At 37.9% G+C, this 19,185-nt stretch overlaps 1 protein-coding gene across 3 annotated transcripts in view; it reads left to right on the forward strand.

The window, feature by feature from the left end:
* The window catches only part of cep89 (centrosomal protein 89), an 88,929-nt gene extending 70,126 nt beyond the window's left edge, over nt 1–18,803 (forward strand). For 2 of the 3 annotated variants that reach the window (XM_051900248.1, XM_051900249.1), the window contains one exon: nt 18,044–18,803. In XM_051900248.1, the coding sequence (XP_051756208.1) occupies nt 18,044–18,350 (307 nt within the window). In that variant the 3' untranslated portion in view covers nt 18,351–18,803. Of the gene's footprint in view, nt 1–294; nt 2,424–18,043 lie in introns of those variants that run through there. The other variant, XM_051900250.1, reaches the window with a different exon arrangement.
* Nucleotides 18,804–19,185: the final 382 nt, after the last annotated feature.

Genomic DNA, 19,185 nt, shown 5'->3' on the forward strand with positions numbered 1-19,185 from the left:
ATAACTTATTTCATTTACTTGGCAATTTTTTTTTAATCATTCAAATTTGGCTGGGTGGTTAATAACATTTTTCTGTGGTGTGACAAACTCAGAACACATACTTTAATATGGCTTTACAGGGACTTTAAGAAACAAATTGGAGTTTTACCTTTTATTTATTTTATTTTTTCAAATAATGTTGCTCAAACAGCAAAACTGAGCACTTTATAATTATCTATTTTGAAGAGTAGATACTTTTTGCTGCTTTCTAAATAGTACAACATTCTATGTTTATGTATCTGTATTTGCTTGCAGATGCCACAGGCAGCCTTGTAGAAGAAGAGGAAAATCTAGTTAAAAGGAAAAATGGGTTTTACATTTCCTTACCATGTCTTAAAAAACATCCTTTCCACTTTTTAAAATTATTACCACTTCTTCAGGGCCGACAGGAGCCAATAGATATTATATTACAACTCACAGAGCAGCATTTTCAAGGTTGTTGTGGTGCTATTTATGGTACAGAGTAGAGCTGTTGTTTGTTATTTTGTTGTAAGTCATACGTCAAACGATTTTATTAAGTTCAGTAACATGCTCTGTAGAACATCAATGTTTGTGTGTCAGTATAAGCGTGTATATGCTGGTGTGTATATGCTAGTATGAAAACAGACATACATTAGCACAACTAACTAACTGAACCATATTTATTGGAATGTAATTATTCCTTTAAAGGTTTGGACAGATTTGATATATATATATATATATATATATCATTTTTTTTTTTTTTTTTTACGTTATGAACATGCGACGTACACTACTGGTCAAAAGTTTTTGAGCGGTAAGATTTTTTAAAGGGGTCATAAACTGCATTGTTTTATTGTTTTATAATGTTTTATAATGTGTATAATGTGCACTTATAATGTTAGTATATTAGAATTGTTATTAGTATTAGAATGATTTCTGAAGGATCATGTGACACTGAAGACTGGAGTAATGATGAAAATTCAGCTTTTCCAACACAGAAATTAAATTGCATTTTAAAATATATATAAATAGAAAACAGTCATTTTAAATTGTAAAAATTTTTCACAATATTACTGTTTTGCTGTATTTTGGATCAAATAAATGAAGCCTTGGTGAGCAGAAGAGACTTCTTTTAAAAACATTAAAAAATCTTATCGTTCCAAAACTTTTGACCGGTAGTGTAAGTGCACACAACACTCACATATCAATAGTCTAAACTAGACAGGACAGAGACAAGTCAGACAGTCAAGGCAGGATACAGTGTCCAGCTAGGGACAGACGCACACTGATGGACTCAGATCTGCTCTGCTGTCTGGACCGCTCATCCTCACAAACTATGACACACTATACTCTTGTTCAGAATTTGAGCCATGTCCAACTCAACTCAGCTCCTCTCCTTGCAGTGTACTCGCTCACCCATTAAACGCTTACAGCCTCTCTCTCTCTTTCTCTCGTGGTCTCAACCTTACATCAAAGCTCATTTTGAAGTCAGTTCCCTTCCCAAGCCTGAGTGTGAGGGTTTTAAATGTCAGCTTTGATATGTCAGTAAAAATACTTCTCCTGCAGAAGAATTTGTTTTTATGCATGTGTGTTTGACATTGTGAAGAATATGAATAGGAAATGACAACTCCTTTGTTAATATTTACTATCCATGCTCTTACTATGCAGCTGTTCACCCATCTGCTTTAACCACTTGGTTTTTTGTTTCGAATTTTTTAACATTTAATTTTGACTCAACTCTGTGAATGAATGGGCTGTTTTTTTCAGGAAGAGATGTGGCATTATTTGTTACATGTCTGTGATGGCAGAATATGGCTATCACCACAGCTCATGATGCTTTTTTTCCCTCTCTGTCTTCATGAGTGTTTATAAGTGTTTGTGGTGGCATGTTGGTCTAGTGCTGTGTTTGTTTGTAACTGTGTGTGTCGATTTCTTTTAACACTGTGATGTTCAAAAGTGTAATGAACATTCATTTAATATTGTAATTATTCTCTTGTTTGCTGTGTTGTATGCTTCTCATTCATGTGTGAATGATTCACAGACACTTACTCAACTGGGCCCCTCCTGGGACCTTTTCAATACAAACATTTTGCATACACACAAATGGCGGATTTATTAAAACATATGCCATGTTCATGAGCTTCCTCAATAGCTATTAAAATGACACAAAATTGAAAACTAAAAATCATTTACTCACCCCCATGTTGCTGCAAACTTGATGACTTTCCTCTGTGCAGCACAAAAGAATACACACTGCTGTTTAAAAGATTTGTGATCTCTGAGCTTGTTTTTAGTTTTTGAAAGAAGTCTCTGCTCATGGCTTCATTTATATATCAAAATACAGCAAAGACTGTACGATTCTGAAATGTACAATTCAAAATAACTGTTTTCTAATTTAAAATGTAATTTATTCCTGTGATGGCAAAGCTGAATTTTCAGCATCATTACTCCAGTCTTCAGTGTCACATGATCCTTCAAATCATTCTAATATGCTGATTTGCTGCTATAAACATTTCTTCTTATTATTAATTATTTATTAATTAATATTAGTATTATTAAGCTTAATATTTTTGTGGAAATTTTTCAGAATTGTTTGATGAATAGAAAGTTTGAAAGAACAGCATTTATTTGAAATATGAATGAAATATGAATCTTTTGCAACACAATAAATGTCTTCTCTTTTGATCAGTATCAATTTCTTTCAAAAAAATAAAAAAATCTTACTGACCCCAAACTGTTCAACAGTAGTGCATTTTGAATAACTTTATATCTATACAATGCAAGTCAGTGGGATCCAAAACAACCTTGAACCCTATTGACTTTAATTGTATGGACAAAAACTAAGACATTTTTCAAAATACCTCCTTTTGTGTTGAGCAAAAGAAAGAAAATCATAGAGGATTGTAATGACACGAGGATGGGTAAATTATGACAGAATTTTAATTTTCAGGTGAACTATCCCTTTATTTCTGAAGGATTTTACTCCAACTGTGGGCTAGTTTGCAGTGCTGTGTGGGGGTGAGTGTGAGAGAAAAAGTTCAAGTGTGGGCCAAAGGTGGCACTCACGGGGATCTGGAGAGATCTAACCTGGCTAAACTTTTGCTGCTCATATTGCTTCTGTAGGCTGCTGAAACATTAACTTCCAATCACATAGAGATTAGTGTGTGTGCTCTGAGATTTGTGTGTGAGAAAGAGAGATAAAAAATCTCTGTTATATACTGAAATGTCACCTGGCTGTTTGAGTGAGAACAGAAGGTATAGAGAGAGAATGACAAGAGAAAAAAAAGGGAAGATTAATGGACATATCTAAATTACACATGAGCGCTTTGACAAATTGTATAGTCTTCCTCTTGTTTTATTATTATGGGCATGTGATGTGTCATTTATTGTAAGTCATTCCTCTTCTCCCAGCAGTGTTGAATGACAGCTGTGTGTGGCAGCAGGTCAGAGGTAAACCCAGGGCACAGGATACCTCTTTCATATCTAAAACATCCTAATTTTAATGTCTTGTTTCCTCTCACTGTTAATCCTTCTCTTGCCTGTCTTTTGCTTGAGCTGAACATGGCTGTATTTTGTATCGCTTTGTTGAGTCGACTGAGGGACTGCCGGACGAACAATGGAAAAATTTACAAATTACAGCCTGCAAAAAGGCTTGTCATTCTAGTAATGTGCAAACCTTTTTTGCAGAAAAGCATAGTTTGATGAATTACAGTTTTGTGGATTTATCAGTTATGTGGCATTGATTGAAAGAACGAAAATATGTGTGGATCTGAAAAAGCAGAGAGGCACATTTACCTTAGAGTATAAAGAGTATAGAAAAGTTTGTGTTTACCTCTCTTGTCATGTTAGTGTTTTAAAAATGAAGGAGTCTGAAAAGGTTTTTGTATTTTGTAGGTCAGGATGGTGTAAGTGATTTTAGCAGAACTGACAGTTCAAAACACACATATGCATCAGCATACGTCTCACATGTCTTTGCTTGGAATTAGTTTTTATGTGTATTTACATCTGGGTATTTTTTCCTCATTAGAGAAACTCACACACACAAGTAATGAGATACTCTTATGCAATTAAAGACCTGTAGCCCTTGTATTCTCACCCTGTCACCCTGACCCTACCGCACTTAATGACACTCAGTTTTCTTTGGGTAAAGATGGGTCGTGATATGTTAAAACATTAATTTGCCTATCCGCCATTCTGTGTGAGCTGCATTGCATTCTGCATGTTGCTCTGCAGTGCTGGAGGTTAGATGAAACATTGATTTAATTTCCACACACTCAGTGTAGAAAATACTTGTCTCAGTATTAAATAAAATGATATTTCTAATCATGCCTATCACAGACAAATTATGGCCGCTATTGTCTTGCAGTAACATTCAGTCTTTGTCGTTCTCTCACACATGTGAGTGTAGGTTTGTGTTCATGTGTGTGCATGTGCTGGCCCAAATGTTTATCCATTCCAGTAGTATGGACGAATCATCTCTCATTAAGTCTGTAATCCATTACACACCACTAATGAATTATATTAGGAGTGTTATATGTGTGTGCATTGGATTAATGCTGCTGATTGGCCATTTGTGCACCTAATTTAACTTTGTAATGTTCAGAAGTAAAATGAACAGATGAGACTGTAAAATGTAGATTATACTGCAAATTATACTGGACACATGCTGTGGATGATTCTTTTCTATTGTACATTAACAAAACCATGTGATTTTAATGGATTAACACTTAACACTATTCCCATATCCATAGCTATTAATGATACTATAATATTCCCATATCCATAGCTATTTTTGTTTTTCTGAAATCAACAATGTCTATAGCTATTTTTGTTTTTCTGAAATCAACAATGTGAGTTCAGTGCTATGATACAGTCACAGACATGATTCAGATACACACAGTAATTAATAATTTAATATATAATACCTTTTATTAATACTAATACTTATATTAATAATTAGTTAGTTATCAGATGTTTTAACCAAAGCAACTTGCAATTGTGGTTTGAATTTATTTATGAGATTATTGATTTTGATATTCTCATTGTTCTCCACCATACAGTCAGCAACATGTCATATACTGGGAATGTGGGAGAAATTGACTCACTTTATATTGTCTTTAACTATTTTATAATGGTTTAAAAAGGGATGGTTCGCCAAAAAATCTAAAATTCTGTCATCATTTACTCACCCTCAAGTTGTTCCAAACCTGTATTTCTTTGTTTTGCTGAACACAAAAGTAGATATTTTGAAGAATGTCTGTAACCATATAGTGGATGGGGCCCCATTGACTTCCAAAGTACTTTTTTTTCCATACTATGGAAGTCAGTGGAGCCCATCAACTGTTTGGTTATCCGTATTCTTCAAAATATCTTCTTTTGTGTCCAGCAGAAGAAAGAAATTCATACAGGTTTGGAACAACTTTAGGGTGAGTAAATTAGTTAGGATTTTAATTTTTGGGTGAACTATCCCTTTAACTACTATGTAACATATAAATTAATCATTCGATACAATGCATAATTGTGCACGTTTTTACATTGTACTTATATTTAAAAAGATAATAGCATGTGATTATATCTGTAATTAATTTCTGTAGTTAAATCTATAAATACGTTGTTGACCCGACTCCTACCCCTTAACCCACCCTTAAACCTATACTATAGTATGAATGTGTAACATATGTAATAACGTATGTTATTTGTGGACTGACATAGGTATCTAGGTATCAAAAATGGTTGTTGATCACTGGCTGTCAAGTTAAGTTATGCTGTTTGCTTTGTGTGTGTGTGTGTACAGCATATATATGTATTAGGGCTGTCGATTATTAATGCATTTAACGCACCCGCCTCGCTCCAGACCTACAGCATCTAACATTTCATACAGTTGACTGGTGATGAACATGAAGCAGGGCAACAAGTCACTGCATGATGGAGCTTATAGAATGTATTTAGAATGCCCCTAAAATTCACATTATCAGGGCAAAAATGCCCCTATATGAGTTTAAGTTTCCGAGTTGATCACTGTCATTCATGCATTTTAACTGATCGGATAGCTATCTGTTTTGTTAAAACTGTTACGTTTACACTTGGCAACATAGCCCTAAATGTGTCTACGCAAAATGAATATAAATCTGCGCTATATGCAAATTTAACGTCAGAGAAAGCAGGATATGAGCTTCATTTTATTTAACATCAGCCAATTTCAAGATCAAAGACCTCAACTGGAGAGAGAGAGCAGCATCAGCACTGGTTAGATAATTTAGTACTACTTTTAATGAAGACGACTGTGTGTTGAGCTTCAGTATGTGACGCTGATTTCAGTACCATTTGCGCCAGTTAGCACGTTGGCTTACTGAATGATGCTCAGCTGCTCCTCTGCGGCGATGCGTGCTGCAGTAACGCTGTCTTATCTGGGTACCGGGGGTACATGTTTAGTTTTTTACCATTTTAGGAGGAGTAAAATTTACATTTGTGGCTTCAACAACCATATGCATTTTGTCCAGTTTCGTCTGGAATGCGAAAAAATGCCCTCTCTCTAGGTCTTTTCACGATTGGATCCGATCAGAGAAAACACATGAAATGACCTGGTACGCATGAACAGAGTTTCCACATGCATCACAGTCATTTTAATGATTGTGGGATGTTTAATAGGACTCATGTTTAATAGGAATGTTTAATAGGACTATTACTCACCCTCATGTTGTTCCAAACCTGTAAGACCTTCGTTCATCTTTGGAACACAAATTAAGATATTTTTGATGAAATCCGAGAGGTATATGACTTCTCCATAGGCAGCAATTTAACAACCACTTTCAAGGTCCAGAAAGGTACTAAAGACATCGTTAAAAATAGTCCATGTGACTGCAGTGGTTCAACCTTAATTTTATGTAGCGACGAGAATACTTTTTGTGCACAAAGCAAAAATAATGACTTTATTCAACAATATCTTCTCTTCTGTCATTTCCCTACGCTGTTTACGTTCAGCGCTTCCAGGTTCTACGTCAGAACGCAGACTCGTTGTTGTTTTTGTCAAAATGTGATTTTATCAGCTTTTTCTTAAATTGTTGCTTTATTTATGAAACCTGATGAAAAAGGAATGCATGAAGCTAGAATAAAACTTTTTTGAGCTAATATATCTGCTGCCAAATTATGAGATAATGTTAAAAAAATATCTATATGGCAGTTTTTCCCCATGGTATCAATGTCAAAATTGACCGTTCGCAAAGACCCGCCTCCTTTAGTTACCACTGCTACGTCCGACAAGCCTTGCTGCTCTCACGCCACACATGTTCTCACGCAGTGAAAAATACATTGCAGTGCAAAATACATTGCAGTGCAAAGAGGACACAGACAACACGTCGACAGACAAGACAAGGCAGGTTACTTTTGATATGAAACAGTCTCAAATTTTGTAATTTTTAAAGAAATTTAAACAAATACCATTTTGTGGCTCTTTGATGTGTCGTGACAGATCGCTGTAGCACCTCGGTTCAAGCGGCTCATGAACCGATCATCTCTTCCTACTAGTTAATTTATAGCATCAAATAAACATGAACGAACATCAGAAGGAATGCTGTTTCAACCATAGAAAGAAGTCAGTACACACCATTTTTAAAGTTCACGTCGACCGACGTTAATCTACTAAATCCCCTGACTGCTTTGTCGGACAAAATGGCGGATTCTGCATTATGATTGGCTAGATCACCTGTCAATCAAACTCCCAAGCAAAGGGTCAGTTGTGGCCAGTGAAAATGCTGAGTGGCTAGTAACTTTGGAAAACCGCTAGCCACAGTGGCTGGTGAGCAAAAAAGTTAATGTCAAGCCCTGTGTATACATACATACATATACATAATATACAGTGCTGTGCAAAAGCCACCATTAGATTTTGTTTTAGCAACGGTATGACCATATAGAATTATTTCTCAGTCTCTTTATTAGAATATAACCAGAAAATACAGGAAATTTGAATGCAGTATTAAAAAACTAAAAAATAATAATTCTTTAGGCTTTAGATTCTTTAGGCTAAAGTGGCAAGTATTTAGTTACCTCCCCTTACACTTGAGCAATAGCAGAAACCTGGCTCTCTTAAACCTAAATGGAATGGAAAAAGACTGGAAGGCCAAGAAAACTTTCAAAATATGATAAGTTTCGCTTCTTCTTTGAGAAAATGAGAAAGTTCTTTCTTGAGAAAGTTCAGGAGGTCAGACTAAATACTGATTAATTTTTTTTTTTTTTTTTTTTTTTTTTTACATTTTGTGTACATATTTCCTGTATTTTCTGTTTGTATCATAATAAAGACCAAAAAATAAATATGGATGGTCATTAAAACATTGCTAAAACCACAAAGCTGGTGGTGGCCTAAGACTTTCGCACTTTTGCACAGTACTGTGTGTGTATATATATATATATATCATTTATCATATATAATTTTTTTGTGGAATAAAAATCGAAACAAACAGTGCAGCTGAACTTGCAACTGGTCATCTCACCATGACTCCCACTGGTGCCCTCTCAAAAACACTATGAGGAAGAAACCAAGCATGAAGTCAGCATTTTCTATCTCTGACATTAGCCGTTCACCAGTAAATTACAGCTTGGTTGATCTGACGTAGATTAAATGTATGGCATCATTCAAAGTGGCTTTTACACACAGTGACACAGCAGAATGTACCACAAGCTCATTACTCAAATTACTACTGCTCCCATGAACCTACTTCCCAGTGCAGCATTCACAAAGTACTCTCCCATCTCTCTCATTTCTTTTTTAATCTCTTCTTGAAGACTTTGATGCTAAAACCAGCACGGTCAATACTGGTCTCTCTCTCATCTTTCATCTCCTGACGTTCAGCACTCAGACGTGTCACTTCTTTCCTTCACTCCCACTCACGCCCGTCTCTCTGGTCCTATTCCTTCTCTCTTTTGGCAACTAGGTCATGAGAATGAGAGTGAAAGCAAAACTAGCAATCGATCAGATGGTGAGAGAAGGACCTGTAGGAAGCACAAATTGAATTGAATTATCTGAATGATTATTATTTTCTATTTTCATGTATTTAAAAAGGACAATATTAGAGAAGAAAAGTCATTAACCTAGAAACAGTTTCTACCAATGTTTATTCCTGTATGGATTGTTGATGTACACTGATCAGAATCTATCCAACCAGTTTTTTCATTTGATGATGCTTTCAGTTACTAATTAAAGTGTAGTATTCTCAGCTCCATTTTCAGCACAGAAAATGCACAAAAGTCTGATGAGCTTATACATTCAGATGTAATATTAGTCTGTCAGACATGTCTTCCTTACTGATCTGTCAGTCTGTGGGTTTATTTGTCCCTCACTTCTGCCCTCTCTGCATCACTCTGTCCTACTGTCTGTTCCCCTGTCTGACACTATTGATCAGCTCTGACCCACCCACTGGCTGCAGTCTCTCTCTGTTTCTCTCTCTCTCTCTGTTATAAATCTCTAAGGTGACAGGGGCAGGATAGCTGTGTGCATAGATAAGGCCTTGTTTGACTTTTGCTGAGACAGCACAATATGTGATGAATAGAGAGGAGGAAGGAGAGAGAAAAAGGGCACCTGCAAGGAGAAATAAGAGTCTCGCGGTGAGAACCTCATCAGGTATTCAAGTATGCCTGAAAACAAGATGAAAAATATACATAGCCATATTTACCTGACTCTTTGTCAGGATGTGAAAAGAACAGCCTCAGGCACTATATGAGAACACATCAATGACAAAATTATGTATAATATTCAGTAGGGGTGTAACGTTACACGTATTCATACCGAACCGTTTCAGTACAGGGCTTTCGGTTCAGGGCACGTGTGTACCGAATGCATTACATTGCAACATTGTAGCCTAACCACCATTAACCACCAATAATCGCAATCAGCTCTGCGTTTTGTTACTTTCAATAAGAAACAAAGTGTCATCCTTCAAATTCTGTCTACGAAATCATGAAATTCAAACAAGTACCGTTTTGACGCGCTTTGATGTGGCGTGACAGATCTCTGTACAGGCGCCTCAGTTCAACCGGCAGGGCGAGTGAACGCGATCATCTCTTCCTCACTAGTTACAGAATGAACTTAAATGAACATCTGAATGTATTTTGAAAGATACAGTACAAGTAAATTTAGTGTTTCAACGGCTTCAATAAAACAGCTTGTAAACAACATGTCATGTAGCATTTACCTCAGAAAAGCCATTTAGTGTCCACAGCTTATTAGTTCACCAGAGAAATGAACTCTTTCGCGTAATATATGCACTGTATTAGCCTATATATTCATTATATTTTACTTAACCTGTTAGTGATGTCTTGATTATTTAATGAATGTTTAAATAAATCTGTCATGAAAATGACAGCCACTGTGTATAAATGATTATATTTAAACAACGAATTGGAGTAAAACTTATATAAAACTTATATTAACTTTTATAATTAGATTTTAATGCAAAAACTGCCTTATGTGCAGCTTACATGTTTGCATACAATTTGTTGTTTGAGTGTTGGTTATTATATCTAAAAATAAAAAGCAATTGGATTTAGGCTAATAGTTTGGGCTCAGTTGTTAACCTTTAATATTATAGTAGCATAATGTTAAAGTAAGGGCTCCCTACATAGTTTTTAGCATCAGCAAAGATCATTTTTATCCTTATGAAACTTTGTTATAATTTAATTTAATATATTTAAAGACAAATATAATATAAATATTCAGTATCTCACAGAAGTGAGTACACCCCTTACATTTTTGTAAATATTTTATTATATCTTTCATGTGACAGCACTGAAGAAATTACACTTTGCTACAACGTAAAGTAGTGAGTGTACAGCTTGTATAACAATGTAAATTTGCTGTCCCCTCAAAATAACTTAACACACAGCGATTAATGTCTAAACCGCTGGCCACAAAAGTGAGTACACCCCTAAGTGAAAATGTCCAAATTGGGCCCAATGTGTCAATATTTTGTGTGGCCACCATTATTTTCCAGCATTGCCTTAACCCTCTTGGGCATGGAGTTCACCAGAGCTTCACAGGTTGCCACTGGAATCCTCTTCCACTCCTCCATGACGACATCACAGAGCTGGTGGATGTTAAAGACCTTGCACTCCTCCACCTTCCGTTTGAGGATGCCCCACAGATGCTCAGTCCATCACCTTTACCCTCAGCTTCTTTAGCAAGGCAGTGGTCGTCTTGGAGGTGTGTTTGGGGTCATTATCATGTTGGAATACTGCCCTGCGGCCCAGTCTCCGAAGGGAGGGGACCATGCTCTGCTTCAGTATGTCACAATACATGTTGGCATTCATGGTTCCCTCAGTGAACTGTAGCTCCCCAGTGCCGGCAGCACTCATGCAGCCCCAGACCATGGCGCCCCCACCACCATGCTTGACTGTAGGCAAGACACACTTGTCTTTGTACTCCTCACCTGGTTGCCGCCACACACGCTTGACACCATCTGAACCAAATAAGTTTATCTTGGTCTCATCAGACCACAGGATATGGTTCCAGTAATCCATGTCCTTAGTCTGCTTGTCTTCAGCAAACTGTTTGCGGGCTTTCTTGTGCATCATCTTTAGAAGAGGCTTCCTTCTGGGACGACAGCCATGCAGACCAATTTGATGCAGTGTGCGGCGTATGGTCTGAGCACTGACAGGCTGACCCCCCCACCCCTTCAACCTCTGCAGCAATGCTGGCAGCACTCATACGTCTATTTCCCAAACACAACCTCTGGATATGACGCTGAGCACGTGCACTCAACTTCTTTGGTCGAACATGGCGAGGCCCGTTCTGAGTGGAACTTGTCCTGTTAAACCGCTGTATGGTCTTGGCCACTGTGCTGCAGCTCAGTTTCAGGGTCTTGGCAATCTTCTTATAGCCTACGCCATCTTTATGTAGAGCAACAATTCTTTTTTTTCAGATCCTCAGAGAGTTCTTTGCCATGAGGTGCCATGTTGAACTTCCAGTGACCAGTATGAGAGAGTGAGAGCAATAACACCAAATTTAACACATCTGCTCCCCATTCACACCTGAGACCTTGTAACACTAACGAGTCACATGACACCGGGAAGAGAAAATGGCTAATTGGGCCCAATTTGGACATTTTTACTTAGGGGTGTACTCACTTCTGTGGCCAGCGGTTTAGACATTAATGGCTGTGTGTTCAGTTATTTTGAGGGGACAGCAAATTTACACTGTTATACAAGCTGTACACTCACTATTTTACATTGTAGCAAAGTGTCATTTCTTCAGTGTTGTCACATGAACAGATATAATAAAATATTTACAAAAATGTGAGGGGTGTACTCACTTCTGTGAGATACTGTGTGTGTGTATATATGTGTATATATATATATATATATATATATATTATGTACTACTGTACACCCAAAGCACTTCACAATCATATGTTGGGTCTCTTCTCAACCACCACCAGTGTGCAGCATCCACTTGGATGATGCGATGGCAGCCACAATACAATGGCGCCAGTGCGCTCACCACACAGAGAGCGAGATAGAGCCAGTTCAGTGGATGGGGATTATTAGGAGGCCATGATTGGTAAGGACAAATGGAGTAAATTTGGCCAGGACACCAGGATTTTTAATGACCACAGAGAGTCAGGACCTCGGTTTAACGCCTCATCCGAAGACCGGGCTTGTTACAGTATAGTGTCCCCGTCACTACACTGGGGCATTAGGACCCACACAGACCACAGGGTGAGCCCCCCCTGCTGGCCTCACTAACAATTCTTCCAACAGCAACCAAGTTTTCCCAGGAGTCTCCCATCAAGGTACTGACCAGGCTCAACCCTGCTTAGCTTCTGTGGGCAACCAGTCTTGGGCTACAGGGTGATATGACTGTTATGACCCAGATCCTTAACACAAAAATACTGACCACATTCAAACTCTCAATCAGAGAAGAGAGGGATGCGCTGTTTAGATTAACATGTATTATTATTCATGATTCAGGTCTCAACAATAAGAACTTACTCCAGTCTTCAGTGTCACACGATCCTTCAGAAATCATTCTAATATGCTGATTTGGTGTTAAAGATTCAACATTTCTTATCATAAATGTTGAAAACGTCTCAAGGTTATGACTGTAACCATGGTTCTCTGAGAAGGGAACGAGATGCTGCAGCAAAAGTAGCGATGCTATGGGAACACCTCTGCGTGTTTGCGTCTTGCGTCAGGAAGCTATAAAGTTCACACGGACCAAACAGTGTCAGCTTCTGATTGGCTGAAGCAGTTGATCTCGGGCATGCAAGAAGTGTGGCAGGGCAACTCAGCATCCATTCCCTTCTCATGGAACCATGATTACAGTCATAACCTGAGACGTAGAGTGTGCTCTGACAGCCATAGGTGAAGGCTGACTGCGCGTCTTGTAAGTTTATCTAATATATAACTAGCATAAGTGTTAAACATTAGTGTTAGTTAAACATTACTGTGTGTTGTGTCTTATGGCATTGGGGAAGAAACTATTCCTGAATCTTGTAGTGCATGTTCATATAGTCCTGAGCTGTTTACACCACCCTATACATACACCCTATAAGGACAGACTCCACTGCACTCCTGAAAAAAAATGGTGAGGATTCTTCATACACCTAAGGAAATATAGGCATTGATGATCCTTTTTAATGATGAATGCTGTGTGCACAGTCCATGTGAGTTTAGAAGTGAGGGTGACCACTAAGAATCTAAAGCTGGTGACTCTCTGTACTTTGTCCCCTCCAATATGAATGGGTATGTGTACCTTAACATGCTTCCTAAGGTCGATCACCAACTCCTTAGTTTTACATTACGAAGCAGGTTGTTGTTCTGGCACCATTGTCTCAAGAGGCTCACTTCTTCTATGTAGGTTGCCTCATCGTTGTTGGTGATTAGACCCACAATGGTGGTATTGTCAGCAAATTTAATAATGGAATTGGAGCTGTGAACAGCCACACAATCATGTGTAAACAAGGAATACAGCACTGGGCTCAAAACGCTTCCCTGTGGAGTGCCAGTGTTGAGGGTCAGTGGGGAAGAGGTTTTACTGCCAGTCTGCACGCACTGGGGTCTGTTTGTGAGAAAATACAAGATCCAGTTGCACAATGTGGCACTTAGTTCCAGATCTAGCAGCTTGTAAATCAGCTTGGTTGGGATGAAAGTATAAAATGCAGAGCTATAATCCACAAATAATAGCTTCACGTAGCAGTTTTTATTGTCCAGATGACTCAGTGGTGTGAAGCGTGTGTACAATTCCATCCTCCGTTGATCTATTGTGACGGTAGGTGAACTGCAGTGAATCTATAGTATCTGGGATGATGTTTTTTGTGTTGCAGCACCAGCCTCTCAAAGTATTTCAATGCAATAGGGGTTAACCCTCTGGAGTCTGAGGTATTTTCTGGGCCCTGCATATTTACATATAACATTTTCATGGCTAAAGTCTGATTACACTGTATTCAGCACAAACTCTGCTACAATAATATGTGAGCAGCATGTATGTAAAAGTTTGTAGTTTTGAGAAAATGACATTTATGCATGGTTAGTGAAAAAAAATATTGAAGTCACTGAAATAAGGCCATAATGCCCATACTGAATATTTGTTCACAAGACTTTTGAGAAGTGGATCTTGTAGAGTTTTTGCTTCAAAACGATGAGAAAATCATCCTGCCCACTCATTCAAATAAAACAATATATTGATTTCAAATTTGTAAAACATGTTTTATGTCAGAAAGGCTGTATGCAAGGAGGCATGGATGATCATGATGTGTTTCACACCTGGGAAGACAATGACCCCTCCCCCTAATGGCCCTTTCAGGTGAATGGGACTGTGAGGGAACTAGAAGAAAGAATGTGAGGAGATTCATATTTTATTTATTTAAATACAGTATTTAAGAATAAATATAATATAGTAATTAAAATAATACTAATTTTACTTTACAGAAACCTTTTATTTTATGGGAAAATGCAGGTGGCCTATAACTATAACTCATTAGAAACGAACACTTCAGTACACTACACTAGAGAAAAACATAGATTATCATGTTTATTGCAAATTTATTCATATTTTTACCCAAAATAGGGTGGTGTAAGCATTATTGAGCTCTATAAACACGTTATGTCTGTTTCATTCATACTGGAAGCCGGAGGGTGCCCTCGTGCAGAAAGTCCAAATATGCCTTACAGAAGTAATATAACTTATGACGTTCCAGGAAATGCCTGATATGGACAAAAGCTTCTAGCTATGAGCTGTTGCTGTAGCTCAATAAAAAGAAACACTTTGACTTATAAAACATGAAGACAAACACAAGACTGCAACAATATATGGTTCATCTGTGTTCTTCCATTGCGGGTATTTTAATAAGAATAAAGTATATTCATAATGCACTGCTAATCGACATAGCATTAATTACAGTATAGAATACTACAAAATAATATACTGTCTGCCTCATTCTGTGATAAGAAGCCACTTCTGATCCCAAATGGAAGTTATTTCAAACACTCGACTGACGTTATGAAGTGAGTTTGGAATAAAATCATGTAATGTTTGGCAAATTTTGCTTTTCAAATGCACATCGTATGTGACTCAAACTCACAGTGCTTGCAGAGATGGAGCAGCATTTACTGAGCCGATCGAGCCAATCTGATCACACTTCCACTCCTCATTATGAAAAATGATTGTTTATTGTTTTACATTATAAACGTATGTTTTAGCAGATATCCATGAATTGGATTTTTCCTGGGAGTTGAGCTCTTTAAAGAGATGTTAAAAGTGTCCATAAACATAGCAGCCAGTTGCGCACTGTATGTTTTTAAAACGCATCCTGAAATTCTATCTGGACCAGAATCTTTGCGAGTGTTGACACGGCTAAGAGTGTATCTCACTTCTGTCTCAGAGACGGTAAAACGAGTCATGCAATGCTGCGGGAGCTCGCATTGGAGGGTCTTTATTTATGAGCTTGAAATGTGAATAGAACATGTTCAGTTCATCGTGGAGAGACTCACCGGCAGCTGTAAATATCCGCATCTGCGATTTGTAGTCCGTTATGGTTTTAATTCCAAAACGATTCTTGATCTACTTTTTTCTTATTAATTAATTAGTTTACCGACTTGAAAATCTTAAAATCCTTACATTTACATATCCTTACATAAGTAATTAGAAGTACTTTTTAAAATAATTACAAATTTAAAAAAATAAATAACAATGTTAAGAATTTTAAACTAACTTCAAACATACAAGCAAGTAGCACATAATAAAGAAGAGCAAAGAAACATATTACAAGCAATAAACAAAGAGTGCTTTCAGTATTTAAGATTATCTGAACGTTTTCCATTCAAGAACTATGAGTGCTTTTTCTTTCTCATCTTTACTGTTGTTTGATTGTTAATATGACATCATAGACAGCGGGAGATCTAATAAGCTGCATTCACGCACAGATCTCTTTTGAAATGTAATGTGGTTTGTGGTCTGTCCGTTTAAATTAAAAAGACATAACTGGCTGTGTTTACATTAATTTTGCGTCATAAAACCATTTTGAGATGCAAGTACATGAAACTACTACACAGAGTTGCGCACAGCCACACACGCGAGCACTCTTCACAAACAAAGCGTGTGTCAGCATTTGAAATTGAAAGCAGCCTTCTTTTAGGGAGTTCCATATTTTAAATATGTAAGTCCACTGCATTCCAAATGACATAAATGATGACTTCGTAGAGCATTTGTAGGGAAAATACTGACGGGCGTGACCGTGCATTGCAAGTGTAACATCAAAGAAAGCGCACGTCTCTCACAGCACATCCTGTGCAATGAAGCCTGCAAATGTCCTTGTAATTCGCTTCAACCTTTCCGAACTTTATGAAAGATTATTTTACAGAAGGTTCGAGTAGTGTATGTGTGTGAGGAATTGGAAGCAAGCAGAATACAGTGTTTGAAAGCACACTCAGCGTCATCGCGCATCTGGTTAAAAACTAAGGTCAGAATCGATTCTGAAATTCTCAGAATCGATCCAGAATCGCGATGCATCGATGGATTGATTTTTTTTTTTTTTTTTTTTTTTTTTACCCCCACCCCTAGTCGTGTGTGTCCTCAGATGTCAGAAACCTGGGACACGGAGGCACACACTTTCTAAAATGCTTGCTAGGATTCTCCATTTTAGATCCTGCCTTCACCATGTGCTAACAACACAACGGCTCCTGAAGACAAAAAAGCTGATGACGTGTCCTACAGGCGACCTATTATACTTCCGATCAAATTGGAGTGATTTTACACATGCTTCCGACACCGGTTGCGCTGATGGCATCCCCATAGGGCCTATCCAAGATGCAGTGTAGAGTTCCCATTCCAAAGGGAACGTATTTTATGATCACGTTCAGACATAAACATGTTTCATTCTGTTTCTGAGGTACGTGGTGTCTGAAGCGGTGTGAGAGAAGATGAGTTTGACCAAGTCTGCTCGACACTGCTTAAGTTTGTCAGAGATTCTGTGTATTGAGGCAGGCAGAGGAGTAGATGGCAGCTTAAAAACACATCTTAATAACAGACTAGAAACCCGCAAAGTAAAGGGCAGTTACAGAGATGACTCGCCACTTCCACACAGTGGGAGACAAAGAGAGATAGAAAGCTTGTCATAAACCTTGTGTGTGTGTGTGTGTGTGTGTGGGAGGATGTGCGTCAACAGATGGTTGGGCTAATTGATCTATCATTACGACAGCTTAAACCCCTCCGCCACTCGGTCATCTTCTTCGTTCTCTCTTTCTGTTCATGTTTGTGCCTCAGCACATTACCAGTTAATACCTGTTATTATTGCACAGCTGAGCCCTCAGAATCCTGGTGAGTGAATCCACTGCTAGAGGGTACAAAGTGACTGAAAGGTCACAGTGTGTGTGTGTGTGTTCATGTATATTTTGAATGCTTGTGTGTGTTTGCTGGAGTGTGTAGCAAGACACTTGCTACACACTTGATGGTACAAGAAAGCTTGTATTTGAATCAGGAAAGCCTAGCCATACTGCAATGAAACAAGCCTCTCTCTCTCTCTCTCTCTCTCTCTCTCTCTCTCTCTGTGTTTCTCAGAGAAATGGAAGGTGAACTGGAGGTGGTTTGGGAGGCAGCGACCAGAGAAAGTCAGCGCTTGAGAGAGGTGGTGTTGAGGAGCAGTCCAGCCACCGTGGCTCCAGCCCTACGCAGCACTTCTGGCAGGTCTCCTGCCAGGATCCCCCATGTAGAGGATAATTTGTCCTGCTCGCTTCCCCCTCCCTTCACCTCCAGACAGAGTCGTCTGCCACATCCTTTACAGTGCAGCCCCATGTTTGACTCCGATTCTGACCAGCACCAGAATCCGTCATCTGATGAGAGTGACAAGAGTGGACAAGACTCCTAATAATGTTTTGAGTTCATGAATTAATTTTAATGATTTACCTGAGGTTAATGTTTTACATGTAAAATACATGAAGTCCTTAAATACACAACCATTCTTACTCTTAACTATGACAAATGTGCTTTGATGCTTTTTTTCCAGAATATATGTGCATCACAGTGTTCTTGATTGTTAATAATGATTATCCTGTGGATGGTAAAATGTTTAATCAGCTACTGAGCTCATTTTAGAAAGCGTTTGTGACAGCAGTTCCAGCAGAGAATACACAAAATAGCACAGACAATTCTGTTACACAAGCCATATGATGAATGATTGAGCAACAGAAATCCCTCTCATTCTTTCTCTAGGATGAAGGCTTTTTGCGAACATGCTTGAGCTTCCGATTACAACAACTGATGTGTGAGTTAATGAATGTTTATATGTGAATAAAAGCCTAAATTAATTCTGTTCATCATATAAAGCGATCATGTCTCTTCCGAAAATTTGGACTAAAGCACTCAATTCATATGGATTAGTTTTATGATCTCTTTATGAACTTTTGTTTTAGTTGTTTTAGTTGCTTAGCTGTCAACTGAGGGACAGAAAGCTCTCAGATTTGATCAAAAAGATTTGATCAAAAATCTTAATTTGTGTTTCGAAGATGAACGGAAGTTTTACGGGTTTGGAACAACATGAGGGTGAGTGATTAATGACAGAATTTTCATTTTTGGGTGAACTATCCTTTTAAAGTCAGTGAAATCAAAATTGACAGTTCTTATTTTTATGGAATATTCCAATTTATTGTTATTATAAATTACTTATTTGTGCATGTAACTTTTTTTAAATTCATGTGCCCTTG

Source organism: Ctenopharyngodon idella, chromosome 7 (genome assembly GCF_019924925.1).
Source record: "Ctenopharyngodon idella isolate HZGC_01 chromosome 7, HZGC01, whole genome shotgun sequence".
Taxonomy (NCBI): Eukaryota; Metazoa; Chordata; class Actinopteri; order Cypriniformes; family Xenocyprididae; genus Ctenopharyngodon; species Ctenopharyngodon idella.